This window comes from Trachurus japonicus, chromosome 13, assembly GCF_045865225.1.
Source record: "Trachurus japonicus isolate A0001 chromosome 13, Traja_1.0".
Taxonomy (NCBI): Eukaryota; Metazoa; Chordata; class Actinopteri; order Carangiformes; family Carangidae; genus Trachurus; species Trachurus japonicus.
Genome location: NC_140919.1, coordinates 4,165,188 through 4,188,243, shown reverse-complemented (window position 1 = coordinate 4,188,243; position 23,056 = coordinate 4,165,188). Strand labels below are relative to the sequence as shown.

The 23,056-nt window shown below is 45.2% G+C and overlaps 2 protein-coding genes across 2 annotated transcripts in view; one reads left to right on the top strand and one right to left on the bottom strand.

The window, feature by feature from the left end:
* LOC146975290 (protein NLRC3-like) overlaps nt 1-23,056 on the bottom strand; it is a 79,712-nt gene that overhangs the window by 17,539 nt on the left and 39,117 nt on the right. The gene's annotated exons all lie outside the window — the stretch shown is intronic.
* LOC146975291 (uncharacterized) lies at nt 892-22,578 on the top strand (the record flags this gene model as incomplete). The annotated part of the gene is made up of 12 exons (XM_085794692.1): nt 892-1,184; nt 2,779-2,854; nt 6,459-6,477; nt 6,858-6,984; nt 20,202-20,475; nt 20,576-20,753; nt 21,032-21,108; nt 21,200-21,380; nt 21,477-21,725; nt 21,827-21,998; nt 22,137-22,285; nt 22,421-22,578. Coding segments are annotated over exons 1-12 (1,953 nt in total), but the record flags the coding sequence as incomplete, so codon positions are not given.

Sequence of the window (23,056 nt, the reverse complement as noted above, 5' to 3'; positions counted from 1 at the left end):
TTTATTCAATTTTTTTTTACACACAAAATTATTTTCATTGGGCATCAATCACAGTCAGTCAACCTTCCATAATACCATCATTTGTTCAACTAGTTTATAAATAGATTAAAAAGTTGTAGCATGAAGCTATCTAGCTTATAGAAGCCTACCCTTTCATTCAGTTTTCCATTATATCCATTAGAGCTCTTCATGATTTCAGAGTCATAGAAAGAATCCAATAATCAACAAATGTAGCCAAAAATAAAATAAATAGATAATTAAACAGTATTACAGTTGCAATCAGAGTCATAGAAAGAAATAATTACTGTATCCAATAATTAACAAGTGTAGCCAAAAAAATAATTAACAGCAATAATAAATAATTAACAGCATTACAGTTGCAATCAACACCCAATTATTCAATCCTGTTTATAGCTTTCTATCATACCATGTTTTAATCTATTTTTTAAATTGTAGTATGTTTTTGCATTTTTGATGTAGTATTTATTCTTGGTTGTTTTAAGTTAAGTTTCCCTCTTAGCTCACATCTCCTCTGTCTTTCCTTGAACATTTTCTTTGAATATTATTAGGGAGTAATTTTTTCTTGGCTTTGTATATAATATGAAGCTTAGCGAAAATTCAGACAGGAAGACTATCTCCCCACGCATGCTCACTGAGTCATTTCCTCTCTCCCACTTCCCTCTGAAACACACCCCTCAACACTCATCCTCATCCAATCACAATCCGCCACCTTCTCTCCTCCTCCAATCAGCTTTCAGCTGTCTCGTTTAAAAGTGCTCTCTCTCTACTCTCATTCAGCTGTCAACCAGCCCGCAGAAACACTGTTTTGCACATACCTGTATGGCTTTTGCTCTATTGTTGCTCTGTTGCTTCTTCGTTGCCCGCCTGAGTATGTCGGATTACGACACGGATCCACCCGAGGATTTCGATCCAAGCGGCGAGCTGTTGCTGGAGGCAATGCAGTCTCCTCAGCGCAGGAGCGCCCGGATTGCTTCCTCTCAGTCCGAGTATTTGTCCCTGCTAACCCACCTGAGGTCTCAAGGAGTTTCTCCAGCCCCAGGTCTCCAGCTGTCCCAGCTTCAATCGCTGGCAAGTCTGATCGCGGTTAGCGATTCCGCGGCCGCCTCTCCGGTCTCCGACGAGGACCCCGCGCCGGTTCAACGGGGCCGGAAGAGGACCAAGAAGTCAGTCGCACCTCGGGCGAAGAAGAGAGGGCGTCCGCCATCAGCCAGACGGGCAGATCCCGGCGCCATTGCTGGACCGTCTTCGGCCGCCGTCTCTGCTTTTTTCCCACAGGTTTCCAACGCTGCCGCCGCTGCCGCTGCTGCTCCTCCTCTGCAGGTGTTCCCCGCTGCTGCTGCTGCTGCCGCTGCTCCTGCTGCCGCTGCTCCTCCTCTGCAGGTGTTCCCCGCTGCTGCCGCTGCTCCTGCTGCCGCTGCTCCTCCTCTGCAGGTCTTCCCCGCTGCTGCCGCTGCTAACGCCGCTGCTCCTCCTCTACAGGTCTTCCCCGCTGCTGCCGCCGCTGCCGCTGCCGCTGCTGCGCCTCCTCTGCAGGTCTTCCCCGCTGCTGCCGCTGCTCCTGCTGCCGCTGCTCCTCCTCTGCAGGTGTTCCCCGCTGCTGCCGCCGCTGCTGCCGCCGCTGCTGCTCCTCCTCTGCAGGTGTTCCCCGCTGCTGCCGCTGCTAACACCGCTGCTCCTCCTCTACAGGTCTTCCCCGCTGCTGCCGCCGCTGCCGCTGCTGCGCCTCCTCTGCAGGTGTTCCCCGCCGCCGCCGCTGCTGCTGCTGCCGCTGCTGCTGCCGCTGCTGCTCCTCCTCTGCAGGTGTTCCCCGCCGCCGCCGCTGCTGCTGCCGCCGCTGCTCCTCCTCTGCAGGTCTCCCCCGCCGCCGCCGCCGCTGCTGGCGCTCCGGGCGTTAGCGACGTCCTGCTATCCAGCATGCAGGCTCTGGTGAGGTCAGTCCAGGCCGTCGATTCTCGCCTCCAGTCTCTGGAAAGGGCTTCAGCCCCCGCGCTCTCGCTGGCTCACCCAAGCACCGCTCCTCTGGCTGCCGCATTCAGCGCAGCAGCGCCTCATTCATTGGCATCAGCCATCCCTGCTCCTCCGCTAGGTAGGCCGTACATTCCTTACGCTGCTAATATTTCTCCCCGCTTAAGGCAAAAGATCCTTCAAGGGAAAGATATTAATCTGGTCAGCCTTATTCTGCCGTCACCGGAGTGCGATAAAAGAGTCTCTTCCTCAGAAAATATCACCGCCATCTTCAAATCTGCAGATCCCCGTCTCTCCAGAGACTTGTCCATAGGCGAATTCCTGGTCGCTTTCGGGATATACAGGGATGTAATCTGCTCCGTGTTCCCAGAAAAGAGGGTTGAATTAGATGCATACTTGGCTCTGATCGGCGATCTAAATCTGAAATATGGGAGAAACATATTTTACCAGTACCACAAAGCATTCTCCAGCAAGGCAGCCCTCTACATATCCCAATCCAACATTCAATTAACCTGGTCAGTTCTGGACTCGGAGATCCTCATCATGTTGATAGGGGGCTCCCAGGCAGTCTCATGCCGCACATGCGGGAGCATTGGTCACTCCGACTCACTGTGCCCTCAGCTACCGTTCCTGCCGCCAGCTCCTCCCCAGCATGTCGACCTCGCACCGCGCTCTGTGATCGATAAGCGCGGTAGGAAGGTGGAGTTGTTTAATAACCAGCCCATCTGCAACAACTTTAATGAGAATGTGTGCACTTACCCACCCAAATTGTGTATTTCTTCATGTTTGCAGTGCATGCAAGGATGCGCACCCTCGGTCTGTGTGTCCCAGGCGGCTGATCCCCGCCCGCCTGGCCCGCTCTCGCCAGGTGAATCGGCGCGGCTCTCAGTAATATTAAAAGATCACCCATCTACTCCTGTTAATGTGAGGGCTCTGGCTCTCGAATTGTCCACTCATCCTGACACTGTTTTCACCAATCACCTGCTCACGGGTCTTTCTCAGGGTTTTCGAGTGGGAGTTGTTTCTTCCCTGGACTCTTGCTATGTTGCAAAAAATCTCCAGTCGGCGCTCAAAGACCCAAAGAGCGTCTCCCAGCTGCTAGGGAAAGAACTTAATAAAAATTACTTAATTGGCCCCTTCGACTCCCCTCCTTTCTCTGTGTTTCGCACTAGTCCAGTAGGTATCGCCACGAGGAAATACTCAGGGAAGAAAAGACTGATTTTCGATTTGTCCGCTCCTCGTTCAGGCCCCGTTGCGAGCGTTAATAGTCTCATTCCCCCGGTTCCGTTTTCTCTTCACTACGCCACAGTCGACAACGCAATTAAATTAATTAAACTCGCCGGGCAGGGGGCGTGGTTGTCCAAAGCAGATATAACAGATGCGTTCAAAATCGTTCCCATTCATCCGTCGCAGTGGCATCTTTTCGGCATCAAGTGGGAGTCAAAGTTTTATTTTGCAGTGAGACTCACCTTCGGCTGCAGGAGTAGTCCGTGCTTATTTAATACGGTGTCAGAGGCTCTCTGCTGGATTCTGCTCAACAACGTCAAACTTCCTTCAGTGCTTCATCTGTTGGACGATTTCCTGCTCATCGATTCCCCTAACAACAGCTCGGGTTCCTCGCTGGAAAAATTAAAGCGCCTGTTCAGCCAGCTCGGCGTGCCTCTCTCAGAGGAGAAAACTCTCGGTCCCGCAACATCCCTCGAGTTCCTCGGAATCCTGCTGGATACTGTGGAAATGAAAGCTTCACTCCCAGAAGAGAAACTGACCAGAATCCGCGAAATCAGCCAGGCATTCATGTCAGAAAAATCAATCTCAAAGCAACAATTACTTTCTCTTCTGGGCCATTTCAACTTTGCAATGCGGGTTATCCCTCAGGGTCGCTCGTTCATCTCCAGGCTGCTCGATTTAGCATCTTCCGTGCCAAACCTGCATGACCAAATAGTCTTAAATGAAGGTTGCCGCTCCGACCTAAAGTTCTGGTCTCTGCTTTTAGAAAAGTGGAATGGCGTTTCCTTCTTTTATGATGACGTCGTGCATTCCTCCGATTCCATCCAGTTTTTCACAGATGCGGCTCCATCTGTGGGTTTTGGGGGGTTTTTCCAGGGCCAGTGGTTCGCGGAACGCTGGCCCCCAGAGTTGTCGCAGCGGAGGGCGACCGCCATTCCGAAGGACCGCCATTCCGACGGTCTGCCAGTCCGAAAATTCCCGAAGGTCCGTCATTTCGAACTTCCCGAGGGGCCGCCGTTCCGAATGTGTTTTATTTTGAAAATTGACCGGATTCTCTCATGGTTTGACTTCCTGCCCGGCTTGACACGACGCGCCGCGGGGACAGCGCCCGACCGGCCCCTCCCCCTCCCCCTCCGCCTCCAAAGTTTCACCCAGGTGCGAGTCTCATGCATTACATCCATGGTCTGATGCAGCCGCGGCACTCCTGCTGAAAATAAATGTCCTTGCTCTGTGCTTTGGTTAGGTTTAGGCAATGTAGAAAGGAGTTGGTTAAGTTTAGTAAAAAGGTTAGGTAGAGGCCAATAAAATCGCAGTTAATATGTATCTCCCCCGGGAGTCGAACCCTGATCCACCGCGTCAAAAGCAGATGCTCTGACCACTACGCTACCACTGCAATTAGGCTTGCTTACTCCGTGCCGTAAACCATTCAAGATTGTTTCAGGTTCGGAATGGCACCCTTTCTTTCAGGTTCGTAATGGCACCCTTTTCCCATAAATAATTAAGGGTCGGCATTCCGACAAATTAAAGTAAACGTTCGGAGTGGCGGCCCTTCGGAATGGCACCCTGGAACCGTCGCAGCAGGGCTTCTCTTCCGCGCTCTACGAGATATTCCCCATTGCAGTAGCCTGTCACGTGTGGGGTCACTCCTGGCAACGCAAAAGAATTTCCGTTCTCTGGGATAATAAAGCGGTCGTTGACATCATCAATAAAGGTCGCTCCTCATGCAGCTCTATCATGCCTTTCATGAGACGCATCACCTGGTTAGCAGTTAACCGCAATTTCATCCTCACTGCCCGCCACGTGCCCGGTCATTTCAATATCGTAGCTGACTCTCTGTCTCGTTTCAACTTTCAGGTGTTCAGGAATCATTGTCCGGATGCCTGCACTTGCCCCACTCCTGTTCCTCCTCTGAGCGAGCTCACCCTATTCTAGCTGCCCCTCTGAATAATTATTTAGAGTCTGCTAGGGCTTACATGAGGAAAGGGTTAGCTGCTTCTACGATAAAAACCTATGACTTTGCCTGGTTTACTTTTGCCACTTTCTGTGCCTCTAAAACCTGTCCTCATTAAATCTGTTTGTGCATTTATCACTTATTGTACGGATGTTCGTCATTTTAAGCCTCAGTATATTCGTGGGCTGCTGGCAGGTGTCCAGTTCAATGTTAGATGCTATGATCCTTCTTTTCCCAGTCTATTCTCTAACCCATCGATTAAATTATTGTTAAAGGGAATCTCTAAATGTTTCCCTCAGCCACAGGACAACAGACGCCCAATCACTCTTTCTATTCTGCACGATATGGTGTCGGTTCTCCGTAAAGGTTTGTTTTCTCCTCATATTGATTCTCTTCTCATCAGCGTTTTTCTGTTAGCCTTCTACGGGTTCTTGCGGATTAGCGAGTTCACCTCCTCTTCTAACACTTTTGACCCAGTTAAAGATATTTGTTTTTCAGATCTGTCATTTCATCCTTCTCATTATTGCCTGTCTCTTAAACATTCCAAGGCCAAAGGAGCCTGTTCCATTGTTATAGCTAGCACCGGTTCCTCTTTTTGCCCCTATAGAGCTATGCTTAGATATTTGCGTCTTAGATCATCTTTCAACTCATTACCTCTCTTCCTGACACCAAGCAATAATCCTATGTCAAAAGCATGGTTCCTGCAGCACTTCCAAAAAGTTCTCCTCCAGTGCCATCTCTCACCTCAGCATTACTCAGGCCACTCCTTTAGAATAGGTGCTGCCACCTCTGCTGCCATGCAAGGCATCTCCTCCGCTTCTCTCCAGCAAATGGGACGCTGGTCTTCTTCTGCCTATGCCTCCTACATTCGACCAGACTCTGCCTCCATCCTCGCTGCTCAAAGGAACCTGAAACTTTGATATCTCGGTAAGTCATGCATATCTCTGGTGGTGGTATTAGCATTCTCCTGCATCATGCAAGCTCTTCTCTGTCAGCTCAGCCATTTGCATGGCGGCCATTTGCATGGCTTTTCATCAGCAGCATTTAATCAGAACTCAGCCATTTGCATGGCTTTTCATCAGCAGCATTTAATCAGAGCTCAGCCATTTGCATGGCGACCATTTGAATGGTCTTTTCGCATATTTCAATCAGAGCTCAGCCATCTGCATGGCGACCATTTGCATGGTCTTTTCGCATATTTCAATCAGAGCTCAGCCATTTGCATGGCTCGTTTCGGGTTTAATCATGTCTGTATATTCTCTTCTTGTTAACTGTTATTGTTCTCTCCCCGTAGATTGATTCCTCTGATCCAGGTATGGTATACTTTTTATTTTGGGGGATGTCCTCTTCAGATAGAAGCTTCACATTCATCAATTTGTCTTCTAAGCTGATCTACTCCCTGGGGCCTAAGCGCCAAAAATATTACTTGTCACAACAAATGTCTTTCGTTTCACATCCCGTCTATTCCATTCTTAAATAGTCTGTCCTGATTGAAATGAAGCTTAGCGAAAATTCAGACAGGAAGACTATCTCCCCACGCATGCTCACTGAGTCATTTCCTCTCTCCCACTTCCCTCTGAAACACACCCCTCAACACTCATCCTCATCCAATCACAATCCGCCACCTTCTCTCCTCCTCCAATCAGCTTTCAGCTGTCTCGTTTAAAAGTGCTCTCTCTCTACTCTCATTCAGCTGTCAACCAGCCCGCAGAAATCCTCAACCCACCTCCTCCCCTTCACCTCCTCAATCAGGACTCAGGCATCTCCATCTCAGTCCGGAGGCTTCCATATCAGCAGGCATCATCTCTACCACCACCAGTGTCTGGGCCCGGGGGATGTCCTCTTCAGATAGAAGCTTCACATTCATCAATTTGTCTTCTAAGCTGATCTACTCCCTGGGGCCTAAGCGCCAAAAATATTACTTGTCACAATAAATGTCTTTCGTTTCACATCCCGTCTATTCCATTCTTAAATAGTCTGTCCTGATTGAAATAATATAATATAATATAATATAGTATTATAATTTTTACTATGTCAACAAACTTTAAAACTCCATTTGATAAACAGATTATTGGTGTGGTGGTTTACATAAAGACAAAAGACAAATAAAGACAAAAATAGATAAAGTTTGAAGTTCTTAAAAAGAGCTCAGCTATAAGCACATGAAAAGAGAAATGTTTTTAACCTGGATTGAAAAGTGCTCACAGTTGGGGCTGATCTCAGTTCTGCTGGTAGTTTGTTCCAGTTGTGTGCAGCATAGCAGCTAAATGCTGCTTCACCATGTCTGGTCTGAACTCTCAGAGCTCTCCTGGGTTTAGGGCCTAGACAAAAAAGCAGCCGTGGATGTCCCAAGAGCAGGACTGTGAGGGTCGCTGCTGTGTTGACACTACACACTGTCCCATTACGATGATCCGCTATATTTATTTATTTACTTATTGATTTATTAGCGGGCGAGCGGCCGCATCGTCACGCGACCATAACAAATAAAACTGAAAACAAATAAACTATCATCTCTCACAGCAAGTGAGACGGGAGGAAACTGATGTTCTGGTCCGGTCCAAGCTGGCAGTGTCCGGTCGCACGAACAGACCTCACGGGCTGATGATGCAAAAGTAGTCTGGGAGGGAGGAGGTTATGATGTTATCCAGGTTTGCTCTGACAGATTGAGAGCTGTTGCCCAGTAAAAAAAAACACACACACACCCACCTTTTCCATTAATAAAGACACTCATATTTAGTAACCTATATTTAAACCCGTGTGCACAGATCACAACATAAACAAACAGCTGTGCGTAACGGAGGCATCACGGAGCGTCTCTCTTTTTCTTTTTTCTTTAGAATTGAACTGAGATGGAGATGTGAATATCTGCTCACTATGATGCCGAGGCTGATTGTGGTTTGCTGTGAGAGATGATAGTTTATTTGTTTTCAGTTTTATTTGTCATGGTCGCGTGACGATGCGGCCGCTCGCCCGCTAATAAATCAATAAGTAAATAAATAAATATAGCGGATCATCGCAACAGCACAGTGTGTAGTGTCGACACCTGCTCTTGGGACATCCACGGCTGTCTCAGTTCCTCCCTGGTTTCATCTGTGTTAATTCAGTCAGGCTGAGTTTCCATTACGCAAGCCTTTGATCTGCCATCAGTGTGACGGGACAATCGATATAGATATATGTGCTGATTCAGGGGTTATTGTGATTATTAATTGCATTTAAATGTGCCTGGAACTGTGGAAATCTGCCTGTGGGGTCTTGGTGACGTGTCTGCACTGCGCGCTGGGCAGTCAAATTGCCACTGCGCTGGCTGCGCTTCGCCTTGCGCTGAGAGTAGACCAGGTTGGAGCTGGCGAGCTTTCGGCGCACTCTCCGCGCGGTCTATCTGTAACAAATTGTCACTGTGCCACGGTGAATCTGTCGACACCTCCCCCTGCTGCGTGACCACTCCCATCTCAGCGCACAGCAGTCTGCCAATTTATCAAATCCGCTGCGCACCTTGTTGCACTGGAGGAAAATACCACTGCTCCGGCTGCGGCAGGAAAATAGAGCCCACTGGCTGTACGCTGCGGTCACAGCGGGTCCCTCTTTTTTTTTTTTTCTTATATCGCAGATGAGAGTTATTAAATAGTCCGCTCAGCCGCTTAAAGACGTATAATTTTAACGGTAAAAACAACATTAAGTTATAAGTAATTGATTTACTATGCATTTATCTCATAAGTGACCATGGTATAAGCGGGATAATGCCCTTCAAGGTGTCCGATTATCAGATATTAATGGAATTTGCGGGGGCGTGAACCGTCTGACGCGAAGCGCCTCAATTTCGTCGGGCATTATCCCTTACGTATTACACCTGTATGGACAGGTGAACTCTGACACCATGAATAAACAGTGAGCTGAGATCCAGCTGTGGTAGAAGAGCTGCTGAGATAAGTGTTGTAACTTAACTCGCCCCGGTCTGGCAACAAGACCATATGTGGAAAACACAACCACAACTAAATGGAAGTCCAGACAGAAAGCAGGAGGATACAAGGAGAATCATGAACTCCTTTTAGAAATGTCACCTTTTGAATATTGGAGGTCACCAAGTGATTACAACTCACATCAAATCTTTGTTTCCTGTTCTATCAGAGAGAGAACTATCAAACCATGGAAAACTCCAGGTTCCTACTTTCCCATCCTGCTCAGCTACTTGTGATGCTGGGAGGAGCTCCACTGACCAGAGAGTCCAGATCTTCAGGCTTTATCAGACCCAACTTCAGATGCTCAGAACCGTGGACTCCTTGATCTGCATTACTCAGGGAGATTAGAGTCCAGCTGCAGACTTCAGTCGTGTTGTCTTTGCCCCGGACTCACGGTTGTTTCACGGCTCAGATGTGAAACGGTTCATAAAAAGGCAGTTTGTTGGGCCTCCTCTTGAGTCTGAGAGTTGTGACTCAGGCAGCGGCTTTTAGGATTTCAGGCTGACGGACGGTGGGCAGCGAGGTTCAAAGAGAAAGACCTGCCGCTGTTTGAAGGGAATAAAAAAGGTAGAAAACTCTTCTCCAGAGATGCACAGATACATATTCAGAGAAGAGTTGATTCTGACTGAGTACGTCCTGGATGCATTTCACTGAGACTGCTACTGATTCTGTCTATGTTGAAATGAAACCACTTCAAAGGCTTGAAATATATTAAACTTCATTTAAAAGTGTGTCCATGAAGTGTTGAATCTTTCTGCAACAAAACCAAAACATCTCAGCCTCCTGCTGTTAGTTCTGGTTCCAGTCTCTCCATCAGGCCTGGGATCCTGCTGCAGGGACCTGATCCCATTCAGGCCCATTAGAGCTTCAGTAAAGGTCCAGTACAGACACTGGGTGAAGTGGCTTTGTGCACAGTCAGATTGAAGCAGGATGGAAACAAACTAATGACCAACTATCAGGGTCTGTCAGGGCTAACCTTCTCTGAAAGTAGTGCTGACTTTGTCGGCCTCTGCTGATGACGTTACAGTCTTTCTAACAAGTCAGAATGATGTGAAACTTCTTGAGGAAAAGTTGGCTCTATATGAACAAGCCTCTTCCTCAAAGGTGAACTGGTCCAAGTCTGAGGCTTTACTTCTAGCTGAGTGGAATAATACCCCTTTCCTACTGGTCAAAAAACCAGTTTAAACCCGCTAACAATCAGCTTTTGGTGGCAGTGGGAAAGGCGCACTCGGCAAGCGACGCGGGTTAAAATCGCCTTTAATCGGCTCGGCTCCGATCGGCTTGCAGTGGGAACGCCAGACCCGCGTCAACCCGCTAATTTACGTGATGACGCTAAGCGTTATGTGACGCCACGTCGTCGCCCCGGTCGCGTCTCATATCACGTACCAAAACAAAGCTCTGCTCCGCTCTGCTCTCATGCCAGACTGGGATCAAAAGATCAAACAACACTGACCAAAATCGATTGAAAAAAAGAAAAGAAGCGACAGTCTGTTTAACTGACGTGTTGTGTCGCGGACGTCCGTCATATGGCCGCGGCAGACTGGCTGTCCTCCGCAGTCCTGGTGCTCCAGGTCAGCCAGCCAGAGAGTCTGCCTCGGCGGACGGACACTCTGCGGCGGGCGGCTGTGGCATGACTGTGTGTGTCTCTTGCACCGCGGATGAGAGCCGGGCGACTGGTTCATGCTCTGATCCCCCAGCGGGGGGCAGACTCGGCTCATTTTGGTCAATGGGAACGGGGCCAAATGCCGATTGTTAACGGGTCGACCCGCGTTTAAAAAACCCGCTTCGACCCGCTAATTTTAGTGGAAAAACGGCTTAACAGAGAGAAGCCAACATTAGCAGCTGGGCTTCAGTGCAACACAGAGGGGATGAAGTTCCTAGGTGTTTTCCTGGGCAGTGAGGGTTTTATTAGTAAAAACTGGGAGGGTGGAGTGGAGAAGGTCAGTGCCCGGTTGTCTAGGTGGACTTGGATCCAGCCTCAGCTGTCTTATAGGGGGAGGGCTTTAGTTGTTAATTCTGTAATATAAGTGGATTTTACCTTTGGCAACGAATGCCAGGAATGTCAGAACCTTGAACAAACACACCGTGGAGAGAGTGGCGTACAAAAAGGACAATCTTTATTAACAGCAAGAGTAATTCATATGTCATTCATATGTATTTATGCTGATTTATGTATTTATGCTTTAAAGTAAATTGCTGATAGATATAAAAGACAGATTTCTTCAGTTTTAATTGGTTTTATAGATGCATCCAAGGCATTTGATCGTATAAACCATCATAAATTGTTTTTAAAATTGAGTCAGAGGGGCGTGCCTGACAGTGTCCTGCAAATAAAATGGGGCAATGTAGTCTGCTCTATTTGGGGTGAGTAACGGAGTCCGTCAGGGTGGGCTACTGTCACCTTGCCTGTTTAATGTTTATATGGATGATCTATCAGACCAGTTGAGAAGATGTAAAACAGGATGTGTGATAGGAAATACCATTGTTAATCATCTTATGTATGCGGATGATCTGGCAATCATTTCTCCCTCTAGTGCTGGGTTTCAGGAGCTTTCTTTCTTTCTTTATTAGGATCCCCATTAGCACCTGCCACAGCATCGGCTATTCTTCCTGGGGTCCGACATACACACAACATACACATAAACATTCACATCAACACATAAGAAACATACATTCACATATACACATGAAAAACACACATTTATACATGACACAACAAAAACAAACAACAAGGCTCCCTAATAATGAACAAACCACAGAAAAAAATCTGACAAGACATTTGACAGACACCACAGACGTCATCATTTCTCTACTCAGATTCCATTCAGTACTTCAATACCTTAAGTACAACCGCAAAGTAAATAAATAAAAAATAAAATAAAATAAAATAAAAACAAATGGAGCATATAATAAGCATTGACTGTCTGAAGTAACTGCGACCATGCACTTCAACAACTCACACAAATACACTCCAAGAAAAAGGGTACAACCACAACTGTAGCGAGTCCTCTAATAACCTCAATATATTAAATCATATTTCATTAAATTCTAAGAGAAGCTGTTTTAACAGCAATTTAAACCGATCTTTGTTACTTTCATGAGCAATATGAACTGGTAGAGTTCCAGGCAACCATAGCTCTGTACAGAACTGTTCTCTGAATATACCTGTTCTCACTCTCGGCAATATGAACCTCCCTTCTGATGTACTTCTTGTTCGATAACTACGTTGGGCAAAATGGGAGTGTAGTTTGTCATACAATAATTTTGGTACTTGTGTCACAAGTGTATTTCTTAGAAAATTCAACAAAGCATAGGTAGACCTATGTCTTATAGGTAGCCAACCCAGACTATCATACATGCTGATCACATTAGTTCGATAAGAACATAATAGAGCGCAACGTGCAGCTTTATTTTGAGCAACTTGTAATTTCCTCAAGTTCTTAACAGAAGTACTTGACCAAATTACTAAACAATAATCAAGTTGCGACAAAACCAAAGCATTCAAAACCTGCCTCCTGACATCTGGGGATAGAAAATTTGAAATTCTTTTCACTACTGACACTCCTCTTCCCATTTTGCCAACTACAGTATCGATTTGTTTGGACCACGATAAATTATGATCCAGAGTTACACCCGACAGATTTGTCTCATATACATGTTCAACCAAAATATTATTTATATTTAATGTAAGTGTTAGTTCAGGCTTGAACTGATACTTTGAGCAAAACAATATAGATTTTGTTTTGCCAACATTGAGAATTAATTTATTATTATCGATCCACTCAGCCACTAAATTGAATTCCTCTTGCAATATGTTGTTCAGTTCACCTATTAAAGGGGCAGTGGCATAAATTGTTGAATCATCCGCATAAATAGCGATGTTAGACTTCTTCAAAACAAAAGGTAATTCATTAATAAATACAGAAAATAATAATGGTCCTAAACAGCTCCCTTGGGGAAGACCACATGTCACATGTCTCATTTTTGATGCACTTCCATTAAAATAAATAATTTGTTTCCTACTTGTTAAGTAGCTTTCCATCCATTTTAATGCAGTGACTGTAAATCCATAATGTTTCAACTTATCCAATAACAGAGAGTGGTCAATAATATCAAAAGCTGAACTCAAATCAAGCAACACTGCACCAACTACATTTTTATTATCTAACTCCCTCTGCCAGTCATCAACCATCTGTGTCAGAGCAGTGCATGTGGAATGACCTGATTTATAGGCGTGCTGATTTCCTGTATTTAAGTTATTCACTTCAAAATATGTTTGAATTTGATCAAAAATAATTCTCTCCATAATCTTTCCTAACGCTGGCAACAAGCTAATAGGGCGGCTATTGGAACCACAGAAAGGTACAGCTGGGTTCTTGGACAAAGGAACAACTTTTGCTATTTTCCATGCCTGTGGACAGACACCTTTTCTAATACTTAAATTTATAATATGGCAAACAGGGACAGCAATAACATTAGATACCAATTTTAGAAATTTAATATCCAGATAATCTATGCCAGCGGGTTTATCCTTACATTTTTTGATTAGATGTTCCACCTCTGATACAGTTACACTTTCGATGTTAAATTTACACATTTTATTCAATGTTCAATGTTGAGCTGCTCAACATATGTTCAGAATATGGAGTAGAATTTAATGTTAGTTATAATGCCAAAAAGAGCTCTGTTATGATCTGTCAAACTAAAGGTGATAAGGAACTGGTGTTCCCATTATTTCATTTGTCAGGGAATGTGTTACCTTTTTGTCATACTGCTAAGTATTTGGGACACATCATCACTGATGATTTGTGTGATGATGAGTATATGTACAGGCAACGGCGTATTTTATATACAAAAGCCAATGTGCTGAAACGTAAATTTTTCTGGTGTTCTAATGATGTTAAAATTAGTCTCTTCAGAGCATACTGTACCCCCCTTTACACTGCCCCCTTGTGGGTTAAGTTCAAAAAGGCAAGCATTCGCAAACTTCAGGTTGCCTATAACGATTGCCTACGAATTTTGATGGGAAAACCCAGGTGGTGCAGTGCGAGTGAGTTATTCTGTCAAGTGTGTGTAAATACTTTTCATGCTCTGTTGCGGAAATTGATGTATAAATTCATCTGTCGACTGAATGACACACAAAATTCTGTCTTAATGCTGTTGATCAATCCTGGACTCAGTGCTGTGAGGTACCAGTCAGCCATGTGGAAACACTGGTATGACTATCTCTTTTAAATTTGTATGTGTGTTTTTTTTTTTTTTTTAATGGACCTTGAGTCTAATAATAAAGTCTATCTATCTATCTATCTATCATAAAAAGGAGCGGAGAGCTGCGGCAAGGTAAGGATGACAGTCGGGGGGGAAACACATAGGCTCCCTTTAAGTTGAATCTCAGCACACAAATTGAAGAACCACTACACACAGGGCTAGTCACTGCTTTAAGGCACACCTGGGAACACGGCACGCTAAGTTGAAGAATCACTACACACGGCTAAACTTTTAGCATAAGGCAAAAGGCATGCTACACCCTCTTAAGGCACTGCAATATAACACACACCAAAGAGAACCATAAAATGTCCCGCCCACAGCTTGCCACTACCCCCAAGAACTTCTCCCTCACACTATTAAAATCATACAATAATAAGACAACACATTACACACAATATAAAATGGACATGTGTGGTGTAAGTGTAATGTTACTTAACTCGCCCACTAGGCGAGACACTCGCCCGGTCTGAGTTTGTGTCGCCGTCCAACTCCCCGGGGCAACGGCTTCGCTGGACGGCGAAGACAGGAACTGGATTCAGTGTTGCAGCAAGCACAGCGGGCAGCAGAGTCAGTGCTGCAGCAGAAGCAGCAAGCAGAGTCAGTGTTACACAGGGAGCTGTGGCAGCCCAGCACTCTCTAAGGTGGACCCTAAGGCCTTGTCCATACGAGCCCGGGTATTTTTGAAACCGGAGTTTTGCTTCGCGTCCACACCAGTGGTGTAATAAAAACACTCCGTACACACGCAACCGTGAAATCCGCTACCAAGTGACGCAATGCACGTGTGGAAGGCTGTTTTAACCAATCAAAATACAGTGGAAACCGCTTGGATCAAAAGGCTTGGGACGGAATCATTTCTATACAAATGCTGTTTAAATAATTCGTTATCAAGAAATTTTTTTTTTTATTTTTGGTCATTTTATGGATGTAAACATGTGCAAAAACCATTTCAAAACTACGTGTTATAGCTTTATTTCACAGACTCCAAGTCCAACAATTAAATATTAATTAATTTAATAAAAATGTGTAGCCTATTTATTTTATTTTCGGCGGTGTCCCTTTGACGTGCACTGCTGCAGCAGCCTGCACATGTTGCTGCGCTGTGTCTTGACTCTTGTGCTGTGTTGTTGTGTGCTGTGTTGTTGTGCTGTGTGCGTCACCTGGCTGCTGAGCCACATGACTGTCGGTGCGGCGCAACTCTTTATCACTGTTGTGTTGTCTGTCAAAACATGTATGAATGAAACATCATATCCACTTTATATCGACCGCGGACGTCACGTATACATTTTCGGCTTTTGGCTCGTTCCGTTCATCTCCGCATAGGCTCTTTTTATCACTACATGACCCCCCCCCCTCCCGTCGTACCCGGTCTGACAGTGACATAGGCTATTGCCTGTTCATTCATGAAAATCATCCCGAAAAACTCTCAAACAAACAAGGTGGGGAATAAGAAACTGCGGCGCTACTGTAGTAGTTCTGTCATTTTAAAAACAGCTGATCTGTAGCGTCACTTGTTACTGTAAATGATGCTGTGTGGAAAACCAGCTGTGGTCTGTGATTGAGGGTGAGTTTGGAGCTGACAAGAGGATCGTCCTGACGACCGTTTCGTTATATTTTTCTCATCGAAAAACTATACAAATAGCATTTAGATGATGTAAAAAAATAAATTTAAAAAAAGTGATAAAAATCCACTTTGTCACCTCCATTTTTGCGAGCTCACGTCAACTCCTGCAAACAACCTCTGCAGCTGGCAGTGTTTACATCAGCACGTGTGCAGCTATGACGTAAACGAGAAAAACAATCACGGTTGCAGTGTCCACACGCACCCGGTGAAACCAACCCCGGCCCAAAACCCCACCCTGGACCCCGGTTTCAAAAAACCATGGTTTCAGGTTCCAAAAGCACGGTTGCGTGTGGACAGGACATACAACCGGGAACATATGTTCACGGTTTCAAAAATACCCGGGCTCGTATGGACTAGGCCTCAGTCTGGCTACAGGAGGCACTCAGCCTCCCCTCCTAGTCTATGGGGCTAACTCCCCTGGCTACCTGTCTTCATCACCGGCAGCTCTAAATCACTGCGAACGACACCCTACCCCAGACCCTCCTGACAGAGTGCCGTGCTGCCGTGACTGTTGCTCCAACCCCCACCTGCTGCATCTGTGAGTCTCTTCACTGCTCCTCTCTGTCCCCTCTCCGCCACACCTGCATGAGATCAGTAATTAAGGAGCCCTTGCTCCACCTCCCACCAAGTCTCACCACAATACCTTGATTGCCTCGATGCTCTGGCAGCGGTTTACAGTGGTAGAGTCTCCAGACAGTCTTCTGAGGGAGGTGCAGAAGAGGCTGGTGAACTTCTTGTGGTGGAAGGTGGTTGGGGCCTGATCCACCTTCACAGTCCTGTCACAGCTTTTGGCCTTCAGACTGTGAGGCGCTTGTTATATCATAAGCAGCAGCTATGGAGTGAAACAGCATCAGTGTTGCTCCGTAAAGTTATGAGTCTGCAATATGATAAACACCTGTTTCTCCTGGAACCACCTGGAACCACCTGGAACCGACTTCACCACCTCAACCTTTTCTCAGTCTGTGCTCCGTGCTTGGAGAACAGCTCTAAAAGTGGGGAGGGACTGCTCCCAGGTCTGTGGAAGTGTAGGGGAGGAGCCATTGATCCACTGCAGGATGCTCTGTTCTACCAGTGGAAGGAGAACTCTCATCAGAGCTGGACTCACAGAATCAGCCGCTCTAAGGTCTAGGGGACGGGGGAAGGCAGCTGCCATGGTAACCCAGGAGACCGGCTTCAAATTCCTCCGACTGATGGAGAGGCTTTAGGAAGAAGTGGTCGGTGCACTTCCTGGTTCCTTCAGGAGAGCACTGGCGGAAGAATCTGTGGGGGATCAACTGATTGTCGGCCCTGAGTTTCCATCGTTGTCCGTCTGTGCTGCAGTGGAGGAGCAGGTGGAGGAAGTTGGAGCCCTTCTGTCTTTTAGAGCTGTGGTCATACTACTTAGTCTATACTCAGTCTGCCTGAAGGTAGACTGTCTCACTGTCACAGGGACATAAAAGCCTGGATGGCCCACAGCTTTTTAACCAAACAACAACTGAAATAATGATTTTAGATCCCAAAGGAACCCATGATGCCCCTCTCAAGGACCTGGACCCCCTTCTACCTTATTTTAAACCCACAGTTTCTAATCTTGGAGTAAAGCTTTACAGTGATTTTAAACTGGACCAACAGATCAACTCTGTTGTCAAAACCAGTTTTTATCACCTGAGGCTTTTATCCAAGATTAAATCTGTTCTAGTGATTTTGAGCAAGTGATTCATGCTTTTATTTCTACATGTTTGGACGACTGCAATGCACTTTATCTCGGCGTAAAGCAGGCTTCCCTGGCATGCTTACAGTTGGTCCAAAATGCTGCTGTTCGCCTTTTCACAGGCGCCAGAAAACATGATCACATCACCCCGATCCTCACTTCCCTTCACTGTCTCCCAGTCCATTTTAGAATTGATTTTAAAATGTTATTGTTTGTTTTTAAAGGAGACATATTATGCTGTTCCCTGTTTCAGATCATGTGTACAATGTTATAATGCCATATGTCTATGCTGAACCTCTGTGAAGTTGCACAACATGAGCTGTAGGGGTCCTGCTGTAATCCCCCAACGAGATTTCACCTGCTCTTCAGTCTCCCTGTACCCTTGGTAACGATATCTCCGCGAGATTTGTGCAAAACCTGACGTAAGGTTTTACCGTCCAATCAGGACTAATGTCCGAACTGCCAGGGTTCTGACCAGGTTCTGACCAAAACAAACCCACGACACCCGCCCCCAGCCGGCATCTCTCCCTGCTTCTTCAAAGAAATTTTGAAAAAAGAAAAAGGATGTCTCGCCGAACAGTCCGTTATTGTTTTTTGGGTTGTGAAGGACATTCACAGCTGTTTTCCTTGCCCAAAGACAACGAAAGTAGAAAGCTCTGGGAAGGATTTGTTTTTGTTGACCAACGGCCTCAGCCAAATGTCGTGGTTTGTGATCGTCACTTCAGCGCTGACAGCTTTCTCAACAAGGGTCAGTATGACGCCGGGTTTGCGAAACAGCTGATTCTGAAACATGGATCTGTCCCGTCAATTAAAGGCGTCAACGGAGGCTCGGAGCCACAAGCAGTAAGTGATAATAAACAGATACAAATCTGTTAATATACGTTACCCTGATATTAACGTTATGGAATGTATGTCTAACTGACGGACGTTAAGCTACCAAGTTAGCGACACATCATTAGCACTAACAAGTGGCCATAAAACGTTTTCTGATAAACATAAATTGCTGTTGTTTCACGTGTGATGGGGTTTATTTATTTTGATGCAACCTGTTAATACAACACAGGCAGATAAGCACACTGGTGAAGTTGTAACGAGTAGCCTGTTAAACTGTAGCGACTTTGACCGGACGTCCTCTGGACAACAGTGGTCGCCATGACAACGGGACAAGCCGGTTACCGGGTGTGCTCAGGCTGCGAGATCGGCTCGGGAACCTGCACAAACACACACAGACACAGACAAACTCCCCCTGGGACAGACACTTCCGTGTCTTCTCAAAGTACTTTCCAAGCTACAACTATGTAGTTATATCAATATCTTCATCCATGGCTACAGCCTGCGGCCTCGTGCCTACGACCGAATCACACCCGTGCTGATATACAGTACAACAGCACTCCCTCCCGAGCCGATCTGGCGTGAATCCGAGCACATCTGTTACCTACAACCTAATACATCCATGCCTACAACCGTCACTCTACCGGGTTGCTACTGCCATCTATTGTCGTAAATAAGCAACTACTCTAGTTCAGTCTGAAATCAGGTGTGTCTACACAAGCAATAAGAGTAATCAGAAAAATTAAGGGGGGTGGCCCAATTAATAACATAAATAATACCACTAAAACATCCAGGGTGCCACATTAACAGTACAATATCACTTTACCGTTAGATGTTTTATTTTGTATAGGAACACATGTTTGTAGTGTTACATGAATATGAATTGTCTCTATTACTTAAGACTAATGTTACTTTTCACCATAACAGGCTACCTCTGCCAGTGTTTGCACACATGTGCCTGTAGGGAAAGTCAGCATCTCTACCCAGACACTCACCAGCATGGCATCCATAGGCACCCAGTGTAATCTGTCAGGTCTCACAGGACACAGATCCGTAGCCACTCAGTTGGCTTATGGAACATTAAAACATCACGTGAGAAGTAAAGGTATGTTTGGTGGGAACTAAAGAAAAATGTTTTTTGTTGTTAAATGTATGAGCAATGTTAGTAACATACAAAAACATAATAACATCATAATATTGGCAGATTGCTACTGTTGAATTAACTTGTATACAACTACTAACTGTTGTTGGGTCTGTGTTCTATCAGGTACCCAGGCCACTGTGTCCTCTTTTAGTAGGGCCACAGAAACAGACTCCCACCCCCCATGGATGCAGCTAACATCTACCCCTGTAAAAAAGTCTGATGATTTATCTTGGAGCAGACCTGCAAAGAGGCCTCGCTTGGAGTTTCTGGAGGGTTAGGGTTAGGAGGACGATGAAGAAGAAGAGACAGCAGAGGACAGTCTATCAGAAATGCAACAGACACTCGACTCCACATACCAGCCTGGGGAGTCTTTGTCAGGCACATCTAAAATGAGGTAAAATCACAGTTTGAGTCTGTGAAGCACATCATGTCTGAAAGAGGCTTTACTGAAATTTCCTACAATGTATAGTGTTTTGTGTTGCGTGTGTTGCGTTGAATGAGAACTGATTTTTTTTCTTTACATACAGTGAGACAGAATCTGCTGTACATCACCAGCCTAAATTCATTGTCTTCGAGAGCTGTCTCAGAGAGCTTTTTGAAACCTGCCCATTGTGTAAATGGAAGTGTGATCTGCAGCAACGTAAAATAGGCACCTATGTTGCCTTCCATCAACACTGCCCCAACTGCCAGTACACACGAAAATGGCAGAGTCAGCCAGTGAAGGGGAGCACACCAGTTGGTAACTTGGAGGTGTCTGCAGGTGTCTACTTCACTGGGGCATCCTTCTTTCAATTTGAAAAGGTAGTATGAACATTTAAAATTTTGTATGAGACGACTTCCTCTCTCTGGTCCATAAATCCCCAAAACAAGAATGTCAATATCAACTCTGTTTTATTTTCAGATCTGCAAGGCCATCAATATGCAGCTTTTCAAATATGACACCTTCAGAAGACATGCAAGGACATATCTGGAACCTGCTATAAACCACAAGTGGAAGCAAGATCAAGACATCATACTCCAAAACTTAAAACTACAAGGCAAGCTGGCACTGGGTGGAGACATGAGGGCAGACTCACCAGGTAGGAAATGAAACCTGACAGAATCACATAACTACTTTTATCATGTCAAAACATTGTAATTTACAACAAACAGTAAGCCTATAGATATTTATTTTTATGTAAAATATAATATGGCCATTAACATGTATTCTTTTTTATTTTTTATATAACACTTGTTAAAAATGTTTTTTGTGTTCATCTTTTTTGTGTCATTGTTGTGTGAGCTACTGGACTAACTTGAATTTCCCTGCTAGGGATGAATAAAGTATTCTCTTTCTATCTATCTTATTCTGTATTAGGTCACTCAGCCAAATTTGGAAGTTACACCCTTGTGAGTCTGGAACGCAACCAAATAATAGATATTCAGCTGGTGCAGGTACAGTAAATCTCTTCTTTGAACATAATGTTAATGAGTCATTAATGTTAATAGGATGCATTCTTATACATGTATCCCTTCTTTGCTACAGAGTAATGAAGTTGGTGGCAGCGTCCATATGGACAAGGAAGGCCTAAAAAGAGCACTTCATCTTCTTGAGTCCAACAATGTGGAGGTGGCCTACATTGTCACTGACCGCCACACCCAGGTCCAGAAGTACTTGAGGGAACAAAACATCACTCAGTACTATGATGTGTGGCACTTTGAGAAGGGTAAAAACTGTACTCATTAGTATTACTAAAATTAATGTTACACACATTCTGCAAACTCATATGTTTCAAATCTTTTCCACATGACCCCCTTCTTAGGTTTGTCCAAAAAACTGTCTGGCCTTGCTAAAAATAAAGACTGCCAGGTGGTGGCAAAGTGGTTGCCTTCCATCAAGAACCACATCTACTGGACAGCAACATCCTCAGAGACTGGGCCTGAGAAGGTGGCAAAATGGAAGTCCTTGGCAAACCACATCCAGAATGTGCATACACATGAAGACCCCCTCTTCCCAAAGTGTGCTCATCCTGATCAGATCACCAGAGACCCCAGCAAGTGGTTTAAACCAGGTTATTATTTTGTTATAATCTCAACCACTGTCATAATTGTTTTTACAAACTGTTGTACTTACACGCTGCACACACTCTACTTTGTCTCTCTGCTGTGTCAGGTTCAATGGCACTTTACAAAGCAGAAAAGCTGCTGATGAGTAAAAGGGTCCTTGGAGATGTTGAGAAGTTGAGCCACACCTTCCAAACATCGTCTTTGGAGGCATTTCACAGCGTAATTCTACGCTTCGCTCCAAAGAATGTAGTTTATCCCTTCATTGGAATGCTCTGCAGGTAATAACTCCTAGAACAAACACATTTACTGTAGGATCTCTTGTATTTTACACAAATCTGTGACATGCCTAAGTTTAGTATCATGATTGTCTCTCAACAGTTTTTGGAAATCAATAACTTCTGTAAATTTCATTGTAGGCTATATCTGTCTGCAATGCATTTTAATGAGAATGCCGAGCGAGAACAGGCCAGAACAGCTGAAGGACAACCCATGTACAGACTGACTTTTCCTAAGTCTAAAAGAGGAAAAGCAACAGTTAAGCCTGTCAAGACCAAGGCAACATTCAGTTAGTTTAAAAAATATATTCAGTTACACGATAAAAGACATGGAAATAAATAACAAAACAAACAAATACTTGTACATTTCCAAAAATATGCGTGTTTTATATACAAATTAATTTGTTGTTTTGTTGTTCTTTTAGATTATGTGCAGGACCTCATGGCTCTGGTGTTCGAGGAGGTGTTTGAAGATCCCTCCCCATATGTCGAGGAAATGCAACTGATCACGGTGCCGGAGGACCTGGCTGCGCAGTTTGAGAGGCCCTCAAAGGAAGAGGTCATCGCCGAACATAAATCCCGGTTCAGCCAAGGGATGGCCGGAAACCAACATATCGCCCAGAGGGATCAGCAAACTCCTGGCGTATCCGGCCAACCACACACGACGGAATCACCACCCTGATGCGTCTTCCCAAATATCCCCAACACCAACTGACGAAGCTTCTGTAGGCCACATAACGGAACCGCCTGCATAAAAGCACATTACAGAATTACAGATTTATTACAGAACAAAATATAGTTTGTGAAATTTCCCTCATTCATTGTTTTTGTGTATGTTTGTGTCTTGTGGTTTGATTTGTTTTTAGCTGTAGTTCAGGATGGGCACAGCTTAAGTCATCTGCCTGAGCTAGCTCCACAGGTTTCGCATAATATGTAGATTTTTACATTCACTAAGCTGCCGTTGCAATGACCTGTACTGTCAACCAATCTGAAAAATGTAGCTGCCTTTCAATTAAATGTACCAAACCAACAGCAGCATTGGTAAGTGGATAGGTTTCAAA